This window comes from Opisthorchis viverrini, assembly GCF_000715545.1.
Source record: "Opisthorchis viverrini unplaced genomic scaffold opera_v5_209, whole genome shotgun sequence".
NCBI lineage: Eukaryota > Metazoa > Platyhelminthes > Trematoda > Opisthorchiida > Opisthorchiidae > Opisthorchis > Opisthorchis viverrini.
Window position 1 is genome coordinate 848,754 of NW_008751867.1, and position 24,900 is coordinate 873,653.

The 24,900-nt window shown below is 46.6% G+C and overlaps 3 protein-coding genes across 3 annotated transcripts in view; 2 read left to right on the forward strand and 1 right to left on the reverse strand.

Moving 5' to 3' along the window:
* Positions 1-4,816: 4,816 nt before the first annotated feature.
* T265_08304 (hypothetical protein) lies at positions 4,817-9,710 on the forward strand (the record flags this gene model as incomplete). Its single annotated transcript, XM_009174060.1, has 2 exons — positions 4,817-5,144; positions 9,355-9,710. The coding sequence occupies 2 exons, from the start codon at positions 4,841-4,843 to the stop codon at positions 9,708-9,710; spliced, it is 660 nt and encodes a 219-aa protein (XP_009172324.1).
* A 5,544-nt stretch (positions 9,711-15,254) lies between these two features.
* Positions 15,255-24,811, forward strand: T265_08305 (hypothetical protein; the record flags this gene model as incomplete). Its single annotated transcript, XM_009174061.1, has 4 exons — positions 15,255-15,317; positions 16,966-17,236; positions 18,623-18,922; positions 24,312-24,811. 4 exons carry the CDS (start codon positions 15,255-15,257, stop codon positions 24,809-24,811), a joined length of 1,134 nt encoding a protein of 377 aa, XP_009172325.1.
* T265_08306 (hypothetical protein) overlaps positions 16,969-24,900 on the reverse strand; it is a gene marked incomplete at both ends in the record, with an annotated part of 10,095 nt that continues 2,163 nt past the window's right edge. Inside the window, 2 exons of the mRNA XM_009174062.1 lie at positions 16,969-17,082; positions 22,697-22,820. Of these exons, the coding sequence (XP_009172326.1) occupies positions 16,969-17,082; positions 22,697-22,820 (238 nt within the window). The remainder of the gene's footprint in view (positions 17,083-22,696; positions 22,821-24,900) is intronic.

Here is a 24,900-nt window from a genome sequence, read left to right on the forward strand (position 1 = left end):
GGTTGGGTAGAGGGGGTGCGCCGCGAGGGGGGGGGGGGGGGGTTGGGGGTGGTTCACGTCGCAAAAGTACGGAGTGGTGAAAATGTTCCTTTAAAAGTGTGATGGAGATTTCTTGTAGAGCGGGATCGATTCGGATGGAGATCCTCTGTAGTAATCAGCCAGTTATGCACTGCAAATGACCGCTTGCAAGCGGGGAATGAATTTACGGTGCTCTTTAGCCTTCTAGCAGATCAAATATAGTGTTTCAACAGCGTTACTTTCGAAATATAAGTAATCTATCCAGCTATACGGCTGTTTTCAGTCTCTTTGGCATAGGTTTTTCGCGACCAACTGCTTATTCACTATCCACCCGACTTCACATCATCATCTTTATTAACTGTAAGAACCGCGTTCTTGTCGTGCAGTGGTTGTAGCTGCCACAGTTTCGTTCACCGATGATCTGGGGGGTAGGTAGCTGCTCATTGCAGGCGGGAGCTGATAAATTGGTTCATAAATCCAACAGTGTCAGTGGGCTGTCAAGTGAGGGGGTTGGAAAAGGAGCTATGCATTGAAGGCAATAGCTTGGATGCACGAACGCCATTGAGGGCGCGACTGGGCCATCTCTGACAATGTCTCTAACCGTTGATATGGCTCGTCTCGGGGCCCCATCCAGGAAGACTGCAGTGACCAGCGCAGCTGAGTTTGCTAGTAATGGCTTTTATGCTTCGCTGTCAAGTCATTGTTTGACCTCCCCTGGCCCGTTTTCAACCTCCACGTGGTTGTGCGCAAAGAACCCTACAAGTAAGTCGGTCGACTGGCATACGGAGCACGTTGCCAAGCCAGCGCAAACTGTAGAGAGTGATCACTTCATCTACCTTGGGCGGGTTGTTTCTTCCGAAAACTATTCGACGAACTTAGCATTGCTAATCCGAATTCACACTCTCAACAGATTCTGTTTGATCTGTTCTGCCTTGTTAAATGGAACACGTATTTCATCGCTTAAGTCCGAATCAGTCTATCTCGACACTCTCTGGTTCTCTCTTCCACCCTTCACGTGGTTGTGAGAAAAGAGCCCTTCTAGGAGGGCGGTCGACTGGCATACGGAGCACATTGCCAAGCCAGCGCAAACTGTAGAGAGTGATCACTTCATCTACCTTGGGCGGGTTGTTTCTTCCGAAAACTATTCGACGAACTTAGCATTGCTAATCCGAATTCACACTCTCAACAGATTCTGTTTGATCTGTTCTGCCTTGTTAAATGGAACACGTATTTCATCGCTTAAGTCCGAATCAGTCTATGCTCGACACTCGATGGATTATTTTCCGCTGATTCATCATCGTTTAACAATCTGAGTCCCAATCATCTTGTCCATTACTTGTGCACTAACCCCTCAAGACTCGTCGCTCCTCAGCAGGATCGACACCAGGTCGTTGCTGATAGGGAGCGCTGTTGTGGGCCCTTTTCGGAGTGACATTCCTAGAGCGTGATTGCTGTACAATGCAGTCATGCGCGGAAGATGAGACAATGACAGATTGTTCCGGACAGGACCAATCGAAAAATCAGGGATAGACTTGAACCAACTGGCATTCTGACCTCTTGACCATCTTGGAATGTTACTATATTACTATCGAAAGGAGAACACACAAACTCCAGGAGGAGCCTATTCACAAGAACAAATCTTCAGGTGGTTGAGAGTGTGGTGTGCTGCACATTTGTGTCGGTTTGTCTCATGTGTGGATCAGCACCCAAATGGGGTTCCCTCGACGTCAAAAATCCAACACCAGCTTCTCGATAAGCGACCTCTAAACATGCACCACCCCTACCGGAGAAAATGATTTTAGCGAGCGAAAAAACTTACAATAATGAGTCGATAACCACTCAGAAATTGAGGGGTAATGTCCAAAATCTAACATCCCTCCTTAATGCCATGCGCTTCCCGAGACTGGTGCGAACTATTCATATGTTTTGGTTGTGACTAGTTGGAAGATTAACCTCTCAGCCGCTTACAACTGCCAGGTGAAACCGCGTTGGACCAACAGAGTCCCCAGATAGCTCAAGTTTTCGGGAAGGAGCTTACTCACACAAAGGTTCGTGTTTCGAAACAAAACTCTCGCATCTCGTCTGCTCCTGTCTCGGCCTGAGGAACCAGCCATCGTTCTTCAATCGATGGAGCTGGCAGCTATGCACCGAAAAGGTGTTATACTTGAAGGGGTCGGAAAAAGATGCCACTGTTAGGAGATTGTCAGCGCACTTTTGCATGTTCATCTGAGGGACACGCAAACTTTCTACGACCGTTTTGCTACCGATTTGCGACTCCGTCGGGATCACATGTTCAGCAATTATATCTTGGTTTTGAATACGGAAGGTCGCACGGCGTCTAGGTCGTATGGTGGATTGGATCGTTTTCGTGAAAAGATGAGTTCATCACTCTTGGTCCGTTATGTGTGCATTTCGACCAGGGTGTTTGACCACCACTTGGGCGGGTATCATATTTACAACGATTGCGGGGTTTTGTATTCCTAACCTATTATCCGTTTGACAAGAATGCGTAAGTGAGTGCGATCCGGTTAGTTTTTATTTGAGTTGAGCGAAATTACGTTTTTTGTCTGATATCCATAGACAGAGTTTGTAAGGAAGGAGTTCATCCATCACGGATGTGTTGACGGCCTTCGCACATTGCCTGAAGTATTGGAAAGTGTATTTGTTGCCAAGCTTCGACAATTCGCATATAGATTGTGCAAAAATTCACCAACGTTCGTATGCAGGTCGGTACAAATTGGGATATCTAGATGCAATTCGAATGAATCTTTCGTTTGTGCTGCGAGTACGAGAGCGTGCAAGTGCGAAAATACAACGGTCTCAAGCTACTTATTGGAGGGGCACTGTCTGAACTTGGTCCAATGCTGACGCACGCGGTCTGGCTTTGGTACGAGGCTGTGACGCGCTGCATATTGCGGGGGCATTTTCTGACCTTGATCAACGCTGACTCGCGCTGTCTGAGTTTTGTACAGGGCTGTGACGCGCTGCATGCTGAAGCGGTGTTGTCTGTCTGGTCAAGATCTGGCGGAGCTGAGAGTCTCGGCAGATTTCGGGCATTCAGGANACGCTGACTCGCGCTGTCTGGTTTTGTACAAGACTGTGATGCTCTGCATAATGAGGGGCGTTGTTTATGTGGTCAGTATTTAGCGGGGCTGAGGTCTCAGTAGATTTCGGATATTCAGTGGTTGCTTCCAGGAATCTGACCTTCCTGATACACTCAGTGATCGATGGCATGAAGTGGACCGGTATGCAACTGAAGCTTTAGTACACCCAAACGACCGCGCTTCAAGTGAGCATGCTGTCCAAAATGACGGAACGTAGGCAACCTTCATTGCGTAGGTGAAATTGAGTAAGTACGTACTGATTATCGGTTCAAATCCATATGAAAATATTCAGCTAACTTCTTTGTACGCATCACTGACTTCCCGTCCCGCATACATCCTTTGCGAGTAAATTAGTGACGCTCCACTTGGTCGATCAAACAGGACACGATTTGTGTCCGCGAGTGTATGTGAACTTACCACTCCAGTTCAGACAACATCAAGGCACCTAAATGCCCCTAGAAATATAATTTGGAACAAAAAACTCGAAACTGTCAACTCCATCTCTCGAACTTTTTGAGAAATATTTAACAATGTCGGTTGTCCGCTTGGAATAATGGTCTAAACTCCTGTTAGAAATACCCTTCCTGGAATTTACCACTTCCTATTGATCTCTTGGGTTTTCATTTAATGAGCAGGATTCTGGAGGACCAGCTCACAGCTTGCACCCTGAACCAAGCCTTGAAGCAAGTTTTGGTTGAAATCCGTTTCAGAAGAAAATGGTTCGTTGGGCGTGCAACCAAGGCGGCGTGATACGACAACCGATGATTGACTGAATAGTCATCATTGTTCACGGCTGACTAGACGAGTACCACGCAATGTGCTTTGACGTCAATCCGGTTTACACCGGGTGAGGAGCGCTCAGTTCGCTGAGCCGTTTTCGAAAACACTCCTTGAAATTACTTTCTGCGTTAGTTGTGCAGTGTACGCAAAGTTGTTTCCTTAGCCATTGAGATCTGCAGGCGCAAGGGCGCACCGAACAGAAGTGCTAATATTTTTGGTACGGCAGAACATGGCAGCTTTTTATTGATCTTCTGAACTAATGGTCGTACTGAAGACAAGCCTGTGCTGGGCTTCTCCCCTTTATTCGTATCGGCAATATGCTACTAACACCAGTGAGTAGTTCAAAATGAATGATAAAGTGGGTAAGACCGGGTCGCTGTCTGCAGAGTCCAGCAGTGTTCCCCTCTACAGAATCTCAACAAGCGTTCCACTGTCCTTCTGGCCAGTCCGAGGGATATAGACGAATGAGTCACGTGACATACTGGTTATCAGTCTGCACATCACATGGTTCCCCCTGATTCTGTGTCACTGGTGAATTTGCTTTGTGAGTTTCATTTCCACCCTTGTTTAACAACCTGTTGTGATTAAATATTGGGCCGAATTTCAAACCCGGAAATTTCTTTCGCTTATCAGGCCATCCATGTGGGTCGAACGTAAGTTGTGCCGTCTCCGCATGGGTATTTAGAGTCCAGCTGAGTTACCTTTCGAAGGAGCTATCTTGTTAGGGATGACGACCTGGCTTTTAACTGATTTTCATGTCGGTACCACGTGACCAGCACACATAGTAGCCCATAAATATAGGTCACATTATTAGTACTTAAGGTGAGTGGTATTCAAACATTTAAATTTCGAATATTTCCTGACAGTGTCACTTTGTTTACAGAGTCCTTTCCAAATTTCAGTGAAGGCTCAAGCACATATTAAACACACCTTTGGCCATGAGGTATTCACACCAGGGGCTTCGTAGATCAAATCCAGCTGGAAGACAGGCTAAGCCATCCGACAGTACAAAAGTGGAACTCTCAATACCCCATCCCATATCACCTTCAAGAAGAGCCGCGCGCCAGAGTTCCTCTGGTCGAAGAGCTGGCAAACAAAGAAGGCAATCAGCTGCACCCAGAGTCACCCATCGGAGCCGAAAAAGCTCCACCGAATCGACACGTCCAAATGCAGATACATCTTCGGGACCGGTCGATCTCTATAGCTACCCTACCAACAGACTGATTGCGATTAAACCCTCCGGTGCGTTTAAATTTCGTTTGTTTTCTTTTGATATTCTTTTTTCCAGCTCAGTCATCTTAGCTCGCAAAAACCTGGTCTTTATCAACCATCCGCTTATCGTTCTTGCCAATAGGGCTGTTCGACTAAACATTAGCATGGGATACGGGGCGAGATGGCTCAAGTGGTTGGAGCTCGAATTTACTGACTGGAAGGTCCGTGACTTCTGCCTCTCGAATTCCTCTGCCTAGGCTTGGGCAACCTGGAAGTATCCCAGCCCTCGTGCTTCCTTCGGGTGGCATGGCAGCTAGGCACCGGAAAGGTGTTACAGCTGAGCGATAGCATAGGATACTCTACCTAGTTATAATTTATACAAGCTCCCCATTCATTGTTCTCATTCCATGGGCATTCTCCGTGTGCAAACTCTGATCAACCTCAGATTAGGACCCATTCTGGACAAGGATTGTCCTAAGTGATATTTCAAAGTTACCTTTTGTGAAAAAAAGTTGAGGTTTTCGCCCGCATTTACTTTGTATTCAGGTATACCTTGAGGTATCACTGTACTGCTCAGTCAAAGGTTACTTAGCACCGTATGTAACCGCTACCCTCTGAGATTTGTATCGTGCACTGATGATGTTTCCCACTAGGAATGAAATGACTACTTTTTCACATTCAGTCAGTAGTCAGTATTGGAATGTAAATCGCCATTCGTTTGCAAACAAGTCGAATACGTTCGGTCCCGCATAGGAAACTCGGCAAACCTTTTACATGATACCAAAGGCGTTGCTGCGTCTATTGATTTTTTTATCATCTATCGATTGGATGTGCTCAACGCATGTTCAGTAGACCTACATGACGAGTGTTTGTCTTCAATTCACTGTAGTGATGCCAAATATCAGCAGCCGTGATTTCAGATCAGCCCGGTGACTCATCACAATCACAGGCGTTTTCTGGTGGATATGAAAACGGTGGCAAAGGCTTTCGGATGTTGTTTGATGACAAACTGCGTCTGAATGAAATGACGAACGACAAAAGCGAGCATGTCTAAGATACACGTTGCCATAGGCGTGAGACAGACGTTGAATGTGATTAGTGTTTGGAAAGCATCCTGAAATTTACGTGGAACTTTGTTGGCTGCAGGTCGTTACACGGAGAATCGGTGAATACGTATTAGGTCAGTGTTAGCGAGATACGGCTGCACAAAGTCTGCCTCATGTTTTAGTCGGTATGATATATTGAGATATCGCAGTATCTTTTTCTATGTCTGCTGATTCGCCGACCTGTGGTATCTGCTGCTGACCCACTCCAGTGCCTAGTGCCGGAAAAACGACTCACAGAAGGGAAAAACAACAGCTATATTCTGAAAAGCGAGTGCGAAACTACAACGGCCTCCCGCTATTTATTGGAGGGACACTGTATGAACTTGGTCCGGCGCTGACGCATGCAGTCTGGCTTTGGTATGAGGCTGCAACGTGCTGCATATTGCTGGGGCGTTGCCTGACCTTGCTCAACGCTGACTCGTGCTGTGTGGGTTCGATACAAGGCTGTGAAGCGCTGCATATTGATGGGGGTTGTTTGTCTGGTCAGCATCTAGCGGAGCTGGGGGTCTCAGTAGATTTCGGGCATTCATTGGTTGCTTTCAGCAATCTGGCCTTCCTGATACTTTTCTTGATATGAGGTTACCAAAACCGCTTCGACCACTCACGACTGGTTCCGCTGTTCTTTGGACTCACCAGACAAGCGAATTTCTCGAGTTTTCATAAACTTGATGTTCCCCTCGCAGCCAAAAATGTACGCAACCCTTTGCAAACTAGTTTGGCCTCAACGGGAGAATTAACCGAATTTCTGGTTTATACTAATCTCCGACTGAGTGTGCTGTCATCTTGTAAGTATTGTCAAGTACCTATACTTCCATAACCCCATTGTCAAAGTGATACGGCATATCGGTGCATACTAGCTTTTTTTGAACCAAAAGACGCATATCACGATAATTGTTTGCGCTATCTTGGCTGGTTGACGTGCACCAGGAGTTGCTCATTGGTATTTCGGTAATGGAGCAGAGGTGAATTGACGTACAATGCGGTAGAAAGCCGATGTGCACGAAATATCGTGAAGACTGAGGAGTGAGGGAGTAACCCTTGATGCCTACTGACAGGAATGGTGAACAGCCAATCAACGTTTTGACCATAACTTCATACTTGTTGAGAACTTCACTTGTGAATGTCACATCCCACAAGAAAGCTACCGAATTAGGCCGAAGTGACTAAACCAGACATCTATGATGCGCAACAGGAGTATGTGAATTACTCAGAATGCTTGCCAGGGGTCATGTAAACGTCACCGATCGATAACATGAACGATCAAGCGCGTCAGTCCGTTTCCTCTCCGTTCCTCTAGACTTCCCCTGTCTAGATTTGGGTAACCTGGCAATATCCCAGCCCACGTGCTTCTTTCGGGTGGCATGGCAGCTAGACACTGATAAGGTGCTACAGCTGAATGATATCGAATCGGTATGAGTAAAAAGTGCACAGAATACGACTTATGTGTAATAATATTTTTCGCATGGCCAAGACTTTGACTCCAGGTGATAATGCAAACGTCGAACAGCTGGATAACTAAACACCGGGTATTGGTAACTTGACAGACGAAGATGGACAGCTGGGGGCCAAGGGCCGGACTTGTTTAGGCTGTGGATACGTGGATCGCGGTTGAGTTTAGACTCATTCTGTTGCGTGCGTGTTCGTTACCCTCATTCTCTGCTCTGGCGGTGAACTGATATTCGTAGTTTTGCCTTCGGGTGTCTTCGGTTGTACTGTGATGGGTTTCATTGGTCTCATCTTGACCTCCAGGAGACACCAGTTCAATTTCCAACAAAGTTTCTGCCTTCCCGAGTCTTTTCTCATTTTTTCAAAATCGTTTTTTCTGCACTCGTTACCGTGAGCGCGTACGCGCCAAAACAGTACCGGGACAGTAGTAAATTGAGTGCGAAGGTATTATGGTATGCCGGAGAGAATCGCCAACGTCAGCACTCGGACCAACGATGAAACCCTGTATACTTTATAGTCCTGAGGCTCAAGGATGGAAGATAACGACAACAATAATCGTTCATTGGTAAAATCCCTTTTGGGTGGCCACCCGAAGAAAGCACGAGAGCTAGGATACTGCCGGGTCGTCCAAGCCTAGACAGAAGCAGTCGAGACGCCGGGGCTGGGTTTGAACCAAGGACCATCCGGTATCCAGTAGAATTTCCACAACGTACATTAGCAGACAAGGCCCTTGGAGATAGTGGATTTAGGAACATCTGCAGGAGATAGCCACGAAATCGGTTGCAGACCGTTTGTAGAACCACAAATTGACATGCGAACCGAGGACGATTGGGAGACCACCAACTGTTGATGTCACGTGTGATTACCAGGATATCAAGGGGCGAACTCGCCACTGGCCTGCAATACAATTTTCACGTACACATCGTGTGATTCGGGAGGCGATGTAGACGCTACCTGAGACCTTTATCTAGCTTTATTGGCCACTCAGCGATGGAGCCAGTGGCCACCAAGTGCAACATTTAAGCGGTTCTTTGTTCTACACCCATCTGTAACTAGGAGTTAGTAAAAGTTTGTCTTACACCTGCGTCCTTCTCCTTTTCTCCCAAGGCGTTTTGCTCCTTTATTCAGTTCCATTTTCTTATCTAGGTGGGGATGGCTAATGTCACACCGAACGGTGCAGGTTTTGGAATCAATTGGGGGCCTTAGGTGTATGTGTAGTTATAGGATGTCTTGAATTCTATCCATATACCTCCCGTCATTCCCATGGAGTAGGTTTCGTTCTTGTTAAGGCATACCACCTCACTGTATTGAGGCTCAAAGGACATTCACTAGACACGGGAGCTGTGTGTTTATCGTCACTCAAGCCGTGTACGCCAGATACACGTGAACCATCAAGTACTCGCGCTGGCGTGGGGAGCACCGTCTGAAAGGTAGTCAATCATCCACCTGTCAGGACTTCCTGGTAAGGTATCATAATGGCCTTTCAAATTTGTCGGAGCGAATAATCAGGCCTGTTCGGTTACAGCCGGCCTTTTTGCTAGTTGGTTCCTTCCTTGGTTTTCCCGGTTGCGGTTTTTACCCCACACAACTTCAACTACTGCTTTATATTTAGTAGCCCGGATTGCAGTTTAAATCATTCAGGGAACGTCTTCGTTTTAAGTCAGTCATCCTTGACACTCTGGTTTCAGTACTGATGACGATGCAGTTAACCATCACCTATCGCTTTCTGATAGAATTCAGTAGCTACTCCGTTCAGGCTGTCAGAACAATGCTATTGTCTCTCTTCACCTTTGTGTCTCGTTATTTAGATGGCAACCACCGATGCAAAATATGCGGTAGTCATTTTGACCGGCCTACTCAACTGAAGACACATCTGCTGGAGCACAGCAACGAACGCCCCTACCCCTGTTTTACGTGCAACATCCGATTCACCACGAAGTGGAATTTGATGAAACATCAGAAATGCCGCTCCCATCGTGTGGTTCAAGCTCGCGTGACTGGACCTGGCGCAGGGGACAGAGCGAAACCATCCCGATTCGTGTGAGTTTGTGTATCGCTCTTTGGGAGAAAAATTTCCCGTTCTAGTTTAGTACAGTTCCTGAGTGAATAGTTAATTGTCAGGCTGCCACCTTGATTCGTAAATTTGACCGGACAGCCTGAGTTATGTAGCAACCTTTCATAACCCAAGGGATTCCGAGGTCCCTATGTCATGTCCTCTTGATGTAGAACATTCAAAACCTAGTTACTTACAAAAATATAAGTAGATAACATATTCCCCGGAAAATTACCACTCGAGCAACCAGACGGGACTAGATGACGTGATATTGCTCTACGACTTTCAAGTACAAATGACAAAGAACTAAAATGACGCGGCATGGGACCTATTGGGTACACAAGGCCCTTCCTCTTTTGAGGTTGTCGATTCATTGGTGAAACGATAGTTGCACGCGTTATACGCTGTTGTTTCTGGGAGTCTAACCTATCCGAATGTGCAATTTTTAGATGGGTGCTAACAACAATGTGTCTGCAAGGGGGAGATTTCATCACTTCACAACACCACACGAGTTGATTACGCAGAATGTTCCGTCGGATATTCTAGTAACGGTACTTTCTCAGCATTGTTCTCGGCCTGAACCTCCTAAGCTAGCATTCCTATCAAATCAACCACCAATGGTGGACAACGTGTATTAGCGCCAAAAACCAGCACGTCGTTTCCCAGGTGTATGCGGCGACAACGTTCCGGAGATTCTGACTTCTTCAAGACGCTGCATTGGCAACCAGCATTCGGCAGATACTCTATCATGATTGGCTGTTGGGTCCAGAGTTTCGACCAGCCAGAGCTCGTCTTGATGCTGGACTGGCAAGTGACTCGATCTTTTGGCCAAGTTCCTGCGGAGTAAGCTTCTTGTTCGTAACAGCGCCAAACTGTGAGTGGTAAAGCATCACCAGTGCGGAATTTCGCCTAACACCTTCCCCTTGAAGTTTGTCGATGTAGTTTTGAAGTCAGTGGCCTCACTGGCTTGCAGATCCTGTCTTGCCATCGTCGCGTTCGTAATGCGTGCTCTTGCTGGACCTTCGCGGAGCAGTTAATGAGTCTTCCACAATGGTGCCGAGATAAAAAGTGTCCAGAAGCACCTCTAGACTCAAATCACTCGGTTCAGTGGGCAGGACCTGCACATTCGTTGACTGGATTTTGTTCGTCTGCCGGATCCATTTGGCTGGGCCAACTTGAATCTCGTGCATCACTTTGCCGCGCCAGCGAATGATGTGTCCTGGAATCCACTTGGGATGCCTGCCACTGTAGTCACGGACCAATACTCTTTGGCCTTCGCTGAAGGAGCGCGCGATTGCGTCATACTGCCGGTTGAACTGGTTGATACTCGAAGAATCAGGAAGCAGAAGGGATGGTTCCTTGTCAGCTGCATTGCTTCCCGAAAGTTATCACGGAGTCGGTGGTCAAGAAAGCAGAGGACTTCTTGAAACAACTAGAGTGGGATCCATGATAGCTCAGGTTAAACCATATTGCTGTCAGGACTGACCGCAGTCAGCTGATGAGATGGTGCAAACATTCAGTAGAACTGTACACAAGCCATCTGTTTCTTCATATCAGGTATGCGCTGTCTCGGGTCACGTGATCACTAAAAGCCTTTTGTTCTCCACCCCTTTAGGCCAATCAAAAAGAGAAAATTGGACTGGACGCAACCCGCACAGCTGGTCTGCCAAGTCTCGGGTAAGTCTTTACTTCTCCAGTCATGTCTGGTCATAACTTTTCGTTATATGGTTACTCTAAAAGTTATTCAGTAGTTCATTCGCTGGTGGCGAATACTCAAACCGCCTGCGTTTTGTATGTGTGTGCGTCTTGTTCTGACCCACCGAAAGTGTGTCTATAGTCTCATAAAGAATAAGAACTCTTGTGACACTGTATGAACTGAGAAGCTTCATACTTTTGCATTACGCAATCTCCAATTTATTCCCTGCCCTTGGTGGAACAATTGGAACAAAACCCGGTAACTTGGACACTCTGCTTTACCAGTTGCCTGAACCATAGGGGAAGCGAAACCGTATGCAATCATTGTTGGTACTAAAAAGTGGACACAGATGCGAACGTGCGAAAGGAACAGATGTAGGTAGGACCAAGAGTAGTCCTCAAGAAGAGAGGCCATCTAAATGAACCCATCCTTGTGTCCTGCGCTCACAAGAAAGAACGGCCCGTTTGCCAGTAGATCACCACAAAACGAAAAACCGAACATGGCAAACATAAGTGTCTGATCAGAAGATGGATGGATAGGTAGAACCATTCGGTGAGTCGGTGGTCATGATCTCCTGCGATCTTTTCTCAGAAAGTATTGAGAGTGACTTGGCGTTTCAAGGAGCCAACTTACGTTGCTCTCTTTTGAGCGATGGCCCGTTCTCTGGATGGTCTTTCTAGAACAACATGAACAATCTAGAGGATTGCCGTCTCCAGTATTTCATCAATGGAGATTGCCTACGCTAACGAGGTTTTAGCTAGTGGGCAGCTGACCGATTATCCAGGTGAATGCACTTTCCAGTATGGCCGAACCTCTGAGTTGTGCTGGAGCAACCTGGGTTGAAAAGTCAGTATCGCAGGCCGCTTTATGGTCTTCCTTCCTACCGAGTCTTCCTTACCGCTGCTGACACGTGACATGCCTTGGAAAGCTTATATTTGAGTGGTCCTCGGGTCACGTAATAGGAGGACGGCTGACTCTCTATCCAACGACACCGCTTGATATTCACTCGTGGCAAAATCTGGAAGGTCAAGAGTTTGTTCGCAGCTTATTGCCATCTCGAATAAGGATAAACTAGTGCTAAAATTCGTTGACAGCCCACGGCCGATTTCGCCCTTCTTGGGGCTCATCAGGTGGGTACAGTCCCCGAATTTTCGTCAACCTTATTTTCTACTTGAAACCAAATTGCACGAAATCAGCTAAATGCACACATTTGCAGACTAATCTGGTCTTTCGAGAGACTTATCTGGAACCCAGCTTAATCTCTCGTTTGTGCTGTTTCCAAGCAAATAAATGTGCTGCATAGAACGTAAATTTGATGGAAACTCGGGGACTGCGCCTACCTGATGAGCCCCAAGAGGAGCGAAACCGGTCGTGAGCTATCGTCCGTCAATGAATATATGCGGTTTTAGTTCGGATTCTGTCACTTATCGTCGACTGCGAACCAAACTGAGACAGATCTCATCGATCCAGATTTTGCTCTTCCCCTGATATTGACAGTCTCTCACCTGCTCTACAAGTTTTCACCGAATGATGCTTCCTTTTCGGTTCGACACGTCTTCCTTACTGTGGACACTCTTCCGTCCAAGTTGCACTGACCGTTTCGCCAAACTCTAGGATCATCCTCGCTTGCAATGAATGCATGGTTTCTGCAGGGTCTAATGACAACCATTCTGAATGCTGATCGATTTCTCATTGTCCTTGGTTTACCTCCGCCTACTGGTTTGGGGAAGGGACCGGAATTAGACGTAATGCACTACTCATAAGGTTGCTGAAAATTCTTTGACAGCGTTTCGCCCTTCTTGGGACTCATCAGGTAGGACTGGAATAAGGTTCGGAAATCCATCAGCGGGCAGGTCTCTCGTGAACTCCGTTTGTTCTAAATGCTTCTGTCCAATCATCTCCCGGTTCACGTGTATCGGAGCGCTTTCCTGTTGGCGGTCACGTTTGTGTGCCATCTGGTGCACCCTCTGAGTTGTCATTTCCCCGTTTGATACTGAAAACGTTTGGTTCGGTGCCTGATTAAAGCAGGTGCGTGCCTCCAGCCAGGTTAGCGAGTGCTTAGCAAAATTTGTGGCTAGGATGGACCAATCACTGTCGCACAAGTTCTACCCTATCGGACGGATTGGACTGGCTACTCACCTGAACCAGCTTGCGGAGCTCGGATGTTGTGAGACGGGGAACCGATTAGGTTTGCCGAATGTACAAAGTCCCCCCCTCCTACGATGTCATCTGAACTGAAATTTAGTCGGGATATCTTTGAAACTGTGCGGTGGTTTGTAACTTGCAAGAACGACACGAAGGCACGAATGATGAGACAATCAGATTTCAGTTTCTTTGTAAGACTTATACCCTTGTAGATGAACAACAGTGTAAGTACACTGAAGAGAACAACACACGAGGCAGTAGCTCTCAACAGGCAAGAACCGTTCTCCAACAGGGGAAGGCGCTAAACCATTAGTCTGATGTTCGCATCACCTGACACTCATTTGCGCGATTTCCTCGTCTGTTTGTGTACACCACCTATGTTAAATCTAACTTGGCCTCGTAATAATTCCTCCATTCATTTGATCACTCCGCCTAGGTACTTTTGACCTCCAATTTTTCTGCTTATCTGTGCTCGCCACTCACCCTCCCGCAAGGGCCGTCCCGTTCTACTATGGTGTATTAGCATGTGTCTGCTTGTGACTGTGAGCCGCTGACCCTTTTGCCCATGCGCGTTCGAGTTCCGTTTGCTCAACCTTTCTTGACTTGTTTTCTCATGATCGCACAGTCTGTCGTCGGAAAGGCGACCGCTACTCACACCACTGAGCCAACATTCCTTCGCTCGCCGTTGTTTGGTGTGCGGACGTTGACACTGCACTGTGCCGGTCAGCGACAGACCTGTGCAGTAACGCCAACAATAGAGGTTTGCCGTACAGATCTGCTTACCCTTTTGTAAATGGCACCGCAGAATTTCGAACCCGAATCTTCCTTTTGATATTCGGGTTTGTCGAACCTACGCGTTTCGTATCCGGGATGCGATCAGGATGTGCTGGCGTTTCACGACGCGTTGAAATATGCTTCGGGTCGATCGGCGAAATACGACAGAGAGAGAGAGGGGGTGCAGGAACAACTTCACGCATCTAGTCACAGTCTTAGATGTGTGAATAGACTGACGGATGACGCCGGTACTTCATCGTTAAATGTGGTGTTACCGGTGAAAGGATGAAGACCTTCGCCGCGGAGTTGTTTATTAAAGAAACACCAACTGAACAGTTATAAACCATTGGACAGGGGAGCAAAACTCTCATATGCATCTTGTTTACAAACACTGAATATGCATCCTCCACTCGAACGCGTCTTTCTGAACTTTCTTGGATATTCATTGACTGTTGTCCAACCCAAAGCAAATGCTACAAAGCGACTCCACAAATTCCGCAGTAGTTCTCACTTTTTCAAGAGACGTGAAGTGGATTTACGCGAAGGCACTACTCGCATGCCTTACCAGTAGTATCCCCGTTGTACCGGTAAAGACGTGTTGGTAGTGTGAACTAATTTAGTGGTCCTCAACACAACGTCCGTCAAACAAATGTCTGTCTAACCTTATTCACCTGGGTTTTGATGTTATATCTAATTCGGGAGGATAACTTAGCTTCATATCCAATCACCTCTAGATGAATTTCGTTCTTATATCTTCCGGTTCTTGTTAGACTGTTTTGAACTTTTTTTTAAGATATCTAATGAACAATCACAGGACTGTCTGACCTGAAAATCGTGTAGATAGCGATTGCATCTCAGCTCAGTTAACGTACGTGTCCGTCACTTTATTCAAGGGGTAATGCTGATTAAAATCGATTTTTATGCTCTCCCGTTTCGTATTTCCACTAGATCCCGGTACCGGTGAACCAGGTGAAACGGCAAAGGTAAGATTATGGTGCAGTATCTCTCGCCGTAGTAGTAGTAACAACAGGATTACGCTCTAGGATGAATCTTTCAGTTTCAACCGCAGGATCTGAATAGTATGTCTCATCCTTTGGTGCTCATCTCCATTTGATCACAATGCAGTGTTGCAGTAACGGCCTTGATCGATTTCCGATGGAGCGTGGATTTTCCTGGTCCTTGTTAGACTTCTGCACAGCTTTTTTGACACTTTCTAGATGTGGGATTTGCCAGCGGGAACACCCTCAGATAGGGTTCAATCCCTGTACGACAAACTATGTGGTCCAATGAGTCCAACGCTTTCCATCTTGGAATTAGACAAACCGGAATAATTCCAGCAGTACGGGTGGAAAACTTTTCAAACGAGGGTGGTGTGAGTGTTAATTCTCACGAATATGCAGCGGTCAGGGTGAACTAATCAAAATGAAAGGCCTATCGGGCAGCTGCAGTTCGTGTGTGCTCCACTCAGGTCAGAAGACCGCGGGCCGAATGTGCTATCAGACAGCACGAGTGGTGATGCGTGAACCATGAACGTAAAACCTGTGTTTGTTGTGGGGCAGCCTAGCAGCACCAAGTAGCGTACACAGCGTCTCTGCACACAACAGCCTTTGCCATACGCAGTGTGATAGTCCTGGGTTACTTAGACACAGTACGGTAAATGTGGTCTTCGGTGCGCACGAGTTCCGGTAGGACTGAGCTGTGTACCGTCTTCATAACTCCTTTTACTAGTCAGAGGCGCGCCTCAGCAGCTTCCTCGTGATTCTGCCGTGCTTCACGGAAGCAAGCGAAGGGACACATGGAGTTCGTTAGGCGAATAAGGTGGTCTCTCTGCATTGGTCTTAACTGGTAAAAGTTGGACGCAGTTCGGCAGCGAAAAAGTGACTGGGTCTCTGACACAGCCACCCAGTAGCTGCATCACCTGTGGCTTGCGCGCAGCACTTGCAGTGTTCAGCTTTTATCCGATCGATTTCTTTCTGGCAGTCCGTTGTCCCTCGAGGCTTCAATCAAGTAGTCTAGCTCTTCTTGAAAAAAATTATCTTCGACGCATTACGTCACCGACAATGTTACTTTTCACTTTTAAGAAGAGCAAAACTGCCGAAGTTTACGTCGCGATCTAGACAACTAGGTTTTTAGTAGGCATCTCCGTCATGGTCGCTGGTTTGTTCGCTGAGCTTGGCAATTTGATAGAGTGGATATCCCCACTGCATCTTTGGGGGGAGTAGCGATGGGTCGGTGGTTGTGCCTCCCCTTCCGTCGTTTGCCCAGTCAATGAACAGGCGTGTTTTCTTAATCCATGTCGCCAGGTGAGCAGTACTAAATGCTCCAACCGTTTCGCTGAGGCCATTTTTTTCCCTCTAAGCACCGTATTCTGTATTTTGGACATCGATAAATCGGCATACCCCATAGACACCCTCTCCGTCCCCCGAGACTCTGTACGACTAGAGGGCAGCTGCACATTCACCGTGTAGCACAACTGTAATTCATGCTTTTGATAACTCTGTATGAATGTTTTTCGGGTGAATACACATTCGAAACAAAGTGTGCCTCATCGGAGTTAACACCGCATTAGTCAGTCGGTTGTCCGGGACGGGACCGTTTCTCAATGTCCACGACGTTTCCTTTATTCTGTAGGAGTCACTCAATTTGAATGTGCTGCCGTTTGCCTCGCCGATCGCAACACAACTTCAGTCGAGTCCAAGCAACCAGATCAATGGTGACCTTAAACCGACCACCGTTCTGGTTGGGATACTGCAGTTGGAATTGCCAAACGATAGAACAGTCCGTATTCCGGTCAGTGTGAAGGCTGACGAGCTCAAAAGGTGTTTGGCCAGCTTGGGGACTAGTGTGAACACTCTTCTAGCATCCAACCAGGAGCGAATGGGTGATGCGAAAAATGAAACAGGTGAGCGATGTGAGCTGACAATTCTTTGTTTCTTTTGTTATTGGAAACAATGCATGTTCTTTCTGGACATTACTTGTACGACTAATAGTAACCTTATAGCTGTGGTTACGTCTAATCCTTCCAAATGGAAATTTAGACAACCTTAGGCGGCACATTCGGGTGAGTTGCGTGTTTCACCAGATAATTTTCTTTGTTTCGTTCTTGGAAGACTAGATCCGGAAAAACTTACCAAAGAACTGTAAGCAACTGAAATTCAGGAATAAATTACACGACGAACGTACCCTTCATCTGAAAAGTCTGTACTAGAGGAGCCGATTAACACGTGACCGCGTGATGTGGATCCCGTGATTAAAGGACTAACGGCGCTTTGGCCTGTATAAGTGCGAGTTAATCACACTGCCGATCAGCCGCTCGTGGCCGAACGGTGTCAAATTACTAGCCAAGAGGTCGCGGTTTCGAGACTCTGGATTTCCGCGAGTTGCGCACTGCTGACGATTTCCAATAGGGATGAAACAGTTACACAGTGCTTCTAGACTCTTCTGCATAGACTAGTTCCACTTACAGAACGAAGCTTCCATTGGAAAACTGTGGGACGTATGTATAAACAAGGATTTCGAACATCATTCAGTACTGTTGCTTGTTGCTGCTGCATTGCTCTGAATAGGGACGCAGCAGTCTCTAACCCTTCAACCCGCTAGTGTCCTTCTTCCTTCCGGCACATACTGATTAAATTTACACTATGGAATATCACGCGAATGCACCGGAGACCGCAGCATCTAACTGCTACGGAATTGTAAGCGATCAGGTCCGAGGGGAAGCATTAATTGGCGTACTGCTCATGGCGCAGACTTCCAGCTAAGCTGGAAGTATCGGTATATCTCAAGCTTAGGATCACTGGGATATTACACTCGTCCAAGCTAGCGACTCTCAAACTAATACGATCACTAGCTCAAAATAGTTGTGACTCGAACTACTGACCAGAACGTCCGTGGTTCGAACCCAACTTTGGCAACTCGTCTAGGCTCCTGTCTAGGTTTGGACAACCTGACAGTATCACAACTCTCGTGCTTTCTCTGGACGGCACAGCAGTTAGGCACTGAAAGGGTGTTACAACTAAACAGTACATCGGTCTGTGTGGTTCACCTTGGACTATGAGCGCCTCTCTCTTATGATCCTGTTTCTTTTCAAGTCTCATCCCTTTCTACGAAAGGAGCCCAACTTTTTTTAAGTGATCGATGTCTGAACAGAGGAGACGATTATCGAGAACAGTTTCCATCATAACGGGGATGTTGTATGCGTTGATTGGGTGATGAATAATAAACGTTGTTTCTTCAGGGGAACCTACTTGATTGTTCTTACTTCCACATTCCATGTTACACCGCGCAGTCCCTACTTCACCCCAAAAGTCCGAGTCTGATGCGTATCACCATTCTCAAGAATCAGCGCTCAAAGTCGCTAAGGATCAACAGATTTTCGTGCCAAAATCCCTACCTTGTTCAGCGTCCTCTCCCCTCACGGACTCAGTTGCAATCAGTACACGAACGCAAGAGGAGCTGCAAGCGGCCAGAATTATTTTGTCTTTGGCGAACTCGGGAGCAGTGCCTTTGGACCATCAACAACGACAACATGAACAGGACAAGCCGCAGAGCAGCGAATTGGGCGAGACTATCTCTGTTGAACACTGTGGTGAGCAATACTCATCTGCTACTTTGTCTTGTCTGATTTCTCCGCTATGCACTGTAAGACACTTGCAACCTTTACAGGTGTAGTATGTACGCTACCGAAGCATCAAGGGACACTGATTCTCTGAAGGCGTCTGTTCTGTGGATGGAAATCAGAAAGAAACGCTCATGAGCCGAAGATCACATATAAATCAACCAAAACTGCAGGCACCGTTTCCTACACAGACAAACGATCATCAACCTGAAAACAAGCTTTGACAGAACTACTCTGTGATTAGTTCAGCTACCACTTTTCAACTAAACTGTACGATCCTGTGCTAAGGCCGTGATCTCAAAGCAAGGAATTGGTTAATTGGCCTAAACGCACGATCTATCTGAGAGGTAACGTGCAGTCTAATTCATCAACGGACAGTCGTAATAATTGGCGGCGAAACCGAATTCTACGAACTTCAGCTGCATCTGTTCAGTAGTCGCAATTGGTCAGTGAACAATATATTAAATCGGACGTGGGCAGTCAGTAGAGATAGGTAGACCGTGTTTCTCTACCAAAGTAACAGTAAATCGCGAGGAGAATTAAAGAAAGGCTTACGGCTAGAATGAACCCTGGGCAGTTAGCAACACAGGATGGCACACGAAGAGCAGTGTACTATCGGACAAATTAAACGGGAAAATTGTTGTTCAGTTCAAAGTTGGACAAATTTTCAACAACAAGCCCAGAAATAAACGTAAACACATCGTCTATAGAAAAACTTTTGAGGTAGAGTCGACTTTGTATAAAATAGAATAGTTCAGTCTTGAAACTTGAGCAGTCACCGGAAGGGTAATGAATTAGCCTGAGGAATTGGGAAACAAATAATTACGTCACGTAATGAACATAAATGCTTTACCGAAGTCATCTGGTCTGCGTGGGCCAAACTCTCGATAAATGTTCACCAAAAAAGGACGGTCTCTCCAGTGTGATAAACAGCAGTGCTGACCTTGGTCGAATTGTGATGAGACGTTTCGTCCTTGGACTGTGGCGATCTGTGGGAACAAACAAAGAATCAGAAATACGGATCAATAGGTTAGACTGTCTTCGTGGACAGTAAAAAATCAATAACCGGGGCAGGCCAATTTAGGTTCGACTGATACTCCAAAATGATGAAAAAAAGTTCAACCCTTCAGGAGTTTGAACTCATTAAATAGAAAAAAACAACAATCTTGTTGAACCAGTTCTTTTTGTCCCCAAGCCCGGGAAGCAATCCCCATTTTGGATCTAGGATCTTCTCTGAATTCGGTAGTTGATTCCGATAGTCCTGGTCGATGACTAGTACGATCTCCCATTGATGCCTTAAAATCGACTGTCGATCCCTGTTGCTTTAAGATTAATTTCGTATGCTCCAGTCGTCGAAACAAGGCCATCGTTAACACCGGGACATCCAAGTCCACACCTTGTGTTGATTTCTGGATTTGAAAGCACTACATAGCCTTAAAGCTCCGAGTCCATCTTTAGCCTGTTAATATGCAAGATAACTAAGAGCACGAAACTGTGCGGTGTGGACTTCCCAAACGTGTCTCATGAATCATTCTTTAGAGGACTTTAGGTAAACTGAACATATGTCACAAATTATCCCCACGCTTGTTGTCTGGTCGATTCCAAAACATCCGTCAACGCGTCACATCACAACTGCTTCAGAGTTCCGTTGGCAATATTGTCACACTTTTAAATTCCAAGGCTTGAGTACTCAGGTTAGAAACCGGATTTATCCCACACTTTCGTGAACACAAGTGACCCCCGTAGTGGCAGTTGACCATGCACATGAAGTCTGAGTTTGAAGCGCAATCGGAGCACACCAAGCCATTGCACCAATGCAACAACGGAGCTGGTCCGATGACGTTCACGCACAATGGGAAACGTGTGATCCTCTCAGCGCACGGCGTGTTGCTTGCTTCATAGACAGTTGAGCCAGTTCACACTTCTTATGGTCTTCAATGCACCAGCATTTACTCACTCAAGTAAAAGCGACCCATCTGCTAGTTGCTGCACTACTCATAAGGTTGCTGAAAACCATCTTCTGCTGACCACATTTCGTGAACTACAAATCAGCACTGGCGCATTATTCTGTCTGACTCACTATCAGTTCATTCACTTTCAAGGATACTAAGATGTGTACGTTTTTTGTAGACCTGTCCTGTTCCAAATTTTTTGTTTTTGTTTTGGACTAAGCTGTGTAGTCGCTTTATTTGCAGAGCTTTCTGTGCACCGCCCATCAGCTGCGCGAATAGTCAGTAGACACAACCAATGCGAATGGTTTGATTTTTTCTGGTCAGAGCCGAAGTAAACAGCCATCATTATTAGCGAATATACACTCATCTGCAAACTAATTTGGTTCTTTCGAGAGACTCACCTGAAACCCAGCTGAATCTTTCGTTTATGATGTTCTCAGGCAATTGAATGTGCTGCACCAGGCCGCCTCATGTTTCAGTCGCTACGATATTTGAAATATCACGATACATGTATATATTTGTAATGTACTACTCATAAGGTTGCTGAAAATCTATCCATTATTGCTACTTTGGCGGCGACTAGTTGTGCTATGCGCACTGTTACGGACGAACGGTATCTTCGAGTGACGCGTAATACCAGAACCTCCGAAAGGCAAAACAAAGTCGGAACTGGGTACCAGTAGTGTAAGACAAATCCACAAACTATAAAACCTCGACACTCGGCCAAAACAAATGGTTCACTTGGACTACAAAAGTACAAACCACAGGGAGCAAACAGGCTCTCACGTCCGACAGTCACACCTGCAAAGTCGGCTACAATTGACCGGATGACCTCAAGGCCAAATGGGTGAAGTGGTAAGGACAAACAAACATCAGTTCGTATACACACACTAAACACAAAAGTGGGGCGGGGGTTACAAAGGGGGAAAGTTGTCAACATAATGAATGATGCACTCACTACGCTGAAACAACAAACACAAAAGTGGGGCGGGGGTTACAAAGGGGGAAAGTTGTCAACATAATGAATGATACACTCACTACGCTGAGCTCAACAACAAACGACCCCTCGATAAGGGCCACCTAGGTCGCTTGTTAAACTTCGCATGAGAGTTGGAGGCCTTTCGCCAGACGAACTCTGTTGCCCGACTGTTCAGTGTCGCTAATTCCCTTCGACTTACGACTTCGTGGTTGCAAAGTTCGCCTTCCTGACACGCTGATGCAGTATGGTAATTGGAGTGAAAAGCAGTGAGGACACCAATAACGGTCCAAACTTACCCCCCCACTTTTTATCAGATCTGTGTTGGCAAATCGTCCTACCCGCTCAACCGAAACCCGATACCTCCATTTGCGCTTTCACAGACCGGAGCTGTCGCGGGAGGTTTCGTTTCTGAAGTTTTCCTTTTCAGCTGGACCTTATTGAGCGCAGATACAACTGGTCCCTTCTCATGTTCTCAGTCATGCGCTATCTTCCTGAGTCCGGCTATTCGTTTACCTGCAACACAGTAAAACTAACCGCGAAACAATCATTCGCTTAGATAGAGAACAGCGACCGGACTGACATGAGGGATGATTCTCAGCCCAGCCAGTCGACAAGTGTGCAGTGAATTGCGCTAAATAAAACTAGGAAAGATAGCTGCTTATAAGCGAATGCACTGTTTGTATACCAGTTTGGTTCTGACAGGAGACGCAGCTGGAACCCAGCTGAATCGCTGGTTTTTGATGGTTCGCTAATTCTGTGCAATTCGGGTTCATTAGAACATACGTTTGATGGAAACTCGGGGGCCGCGCCTACCTGATGAGCCCCAAGAAGGACGAAACCGGTCGTCGGCTGTCGAAGAGTTCTCAGCAACCTTATGAGTAGTGTATTTCGTCCGTATAGCTGCCTATTCTTCAAATGCATCTTCGGACAAGCGATCCTGTGTAGGATACAAAAATATAAATGTGCAAGAAACCCGCTAGAGTGGATGAGACAACCCAGTCAACACCTGAAAAGGTTTCCTCTGTGTCAACATGAGAAATAATGCGATTTCTGGATCAGTTTCTCGGTGAAAAATGGTGAAATGAAGTCTTGAACGGGTGCCCTTTGGATTTCACATTGCTTGCTAGGCTTTTATCTCATGATGAGCATGGCCGATTGTTTTGCGTTGAAGCCAGTAACGTATACGCCAGCTTGGTAAATTGTGAGGATAAAAGCGTTCACCTGTAGCACCCTTCTGGTGCCTAGTTGCCATGTCACCCGAAGGAAGCACGAGTGCTTGGGTACTGCCAAGTTGTCCAAGCCTAGACAGGGAAAGTCGAGAGGCGGAGGTCGGATTCGAACCACGGACCTTTCGGTCAGTAAATTCACACTCTAACCACTTGGGCTATCTCGTCTAGCCTTATTTCTTCCCTTGTGAACCGCTTAAGACTGACTAATCTGTTCCGCTTTCATCAGCGACCCTGGGCACAAAATAAGCTCTCTGAAGAGAGCTACTTTCAACAAGGGATGAAGACGTATCGGGCATCCGGCAAGAATGTTGCTAGGAAGCGCAGAACACTATGGAGATGCAGCCCAGTTTGGATGTCAACAAATCCACTTTCTACATCCTCTTGCTTAATAGTGTTTCGTAGGGCAAGTATATCGACTGCCATTCGGTACTTGGAAGAATATTTAAAAAAACTCCTGAAATATTGACGCCATATACTTTGAGATGTTCCGGGTTTCCTGATGAATGTCTCGTACTGAGACATTCTGCCATCTGGTCGGCGTTACTGAGCAGTATTCGGAAGCCATGAAGATCATGGATATGAGGTCTCGCCGAGACTTGTTCATTAAACGATAGAATCGCATGGAAAGAACATATACATCCAGATCCACGATGGACGGGGGATTTGGTCTCTTCCTTTACTCATACAAGAACAGGAGCCGGCTCCATAAATTTCTTTGATTTCGCCAAAAGTGTGAGTTCTACTCACCTTCTAGGAAGGACCCGCTGTATGGATACAAAACGGAACGTGTTGAATGTGGGTAGACTAGAGAGAGAAGTTGTCCTCTCTTAGGGAGGGGGTGGGCGAGATGGCCCAAGTGGTTCGACCGCGAATTTACTGACCGGAAGGTCTATGGTTCGAACCCAACCTTTGCCTCTCGACTTCCCCTGTCTAGGCTTGGGCAGCCTGACAGTATTCCAGTCATCGTGCTTCCTTCGGGTAGCATGGCAACTAGGCACCGAAAGAGTACTACAGGTGAGAGGTTTTTTTAAACGGGGGATTCTCATTTAGGGAAATCGCCGTAATATCACCTGTTTCCATGGAAACCTAGCTGTTTATGGATATGGTCAATGATTTCACTGCTCTGAGTGTTTTTTGCTTTTTGCCTTATCCGTATTCAATGTCACCTTGTCTCTGCTTTCTGTCATTCGCCCTTCTAGATGATGCACCCTCTTCCGTTCTTTCGAGCATCACACAAGGACAGCAGCAAAACGTCCACGCACCCATCACGTTTTCTCGGAGTTGCTCTCAGAGCGGATGCAATAACGGCATGGGAAAGACTGTCGACAGTGATCCGTCGAACCTTGTGGCATTTTCTACCGGTCCTTTCAATGCTTCCAGGCCAAGGTGGCCAAACGAATCCCCCACGACTGCTCCTCGTTCATCACTCAGCCGCAGTGCAGATCCCCTAACCTGCCAACAACAGAAGCAACAGTCCGAAATCAAACCGCACAGCGACCCAAAAACACCCCATACACAGGAGATTCCAAATCAAACCACCAGCCCGACAAGTCCAATGGGGTCAATCAAGTACCGCAAACAACACGGGACGATTCGCCCGCCTCCAAAGAAACGTCTCTCGGTGCATTATCAACGAACACCTAGTGTTGCGTCTCCAGTGGTGGTGGTCTCAGGTAGGTGTCGTTACCGAGCAACTTGAAGATTACTAATAATCTTTGTAATGTACTACTCATAAGGTTGCTGAAAATCCATCGACAATTTCGTGCAATTTGGTTTCAAGTAGAACAT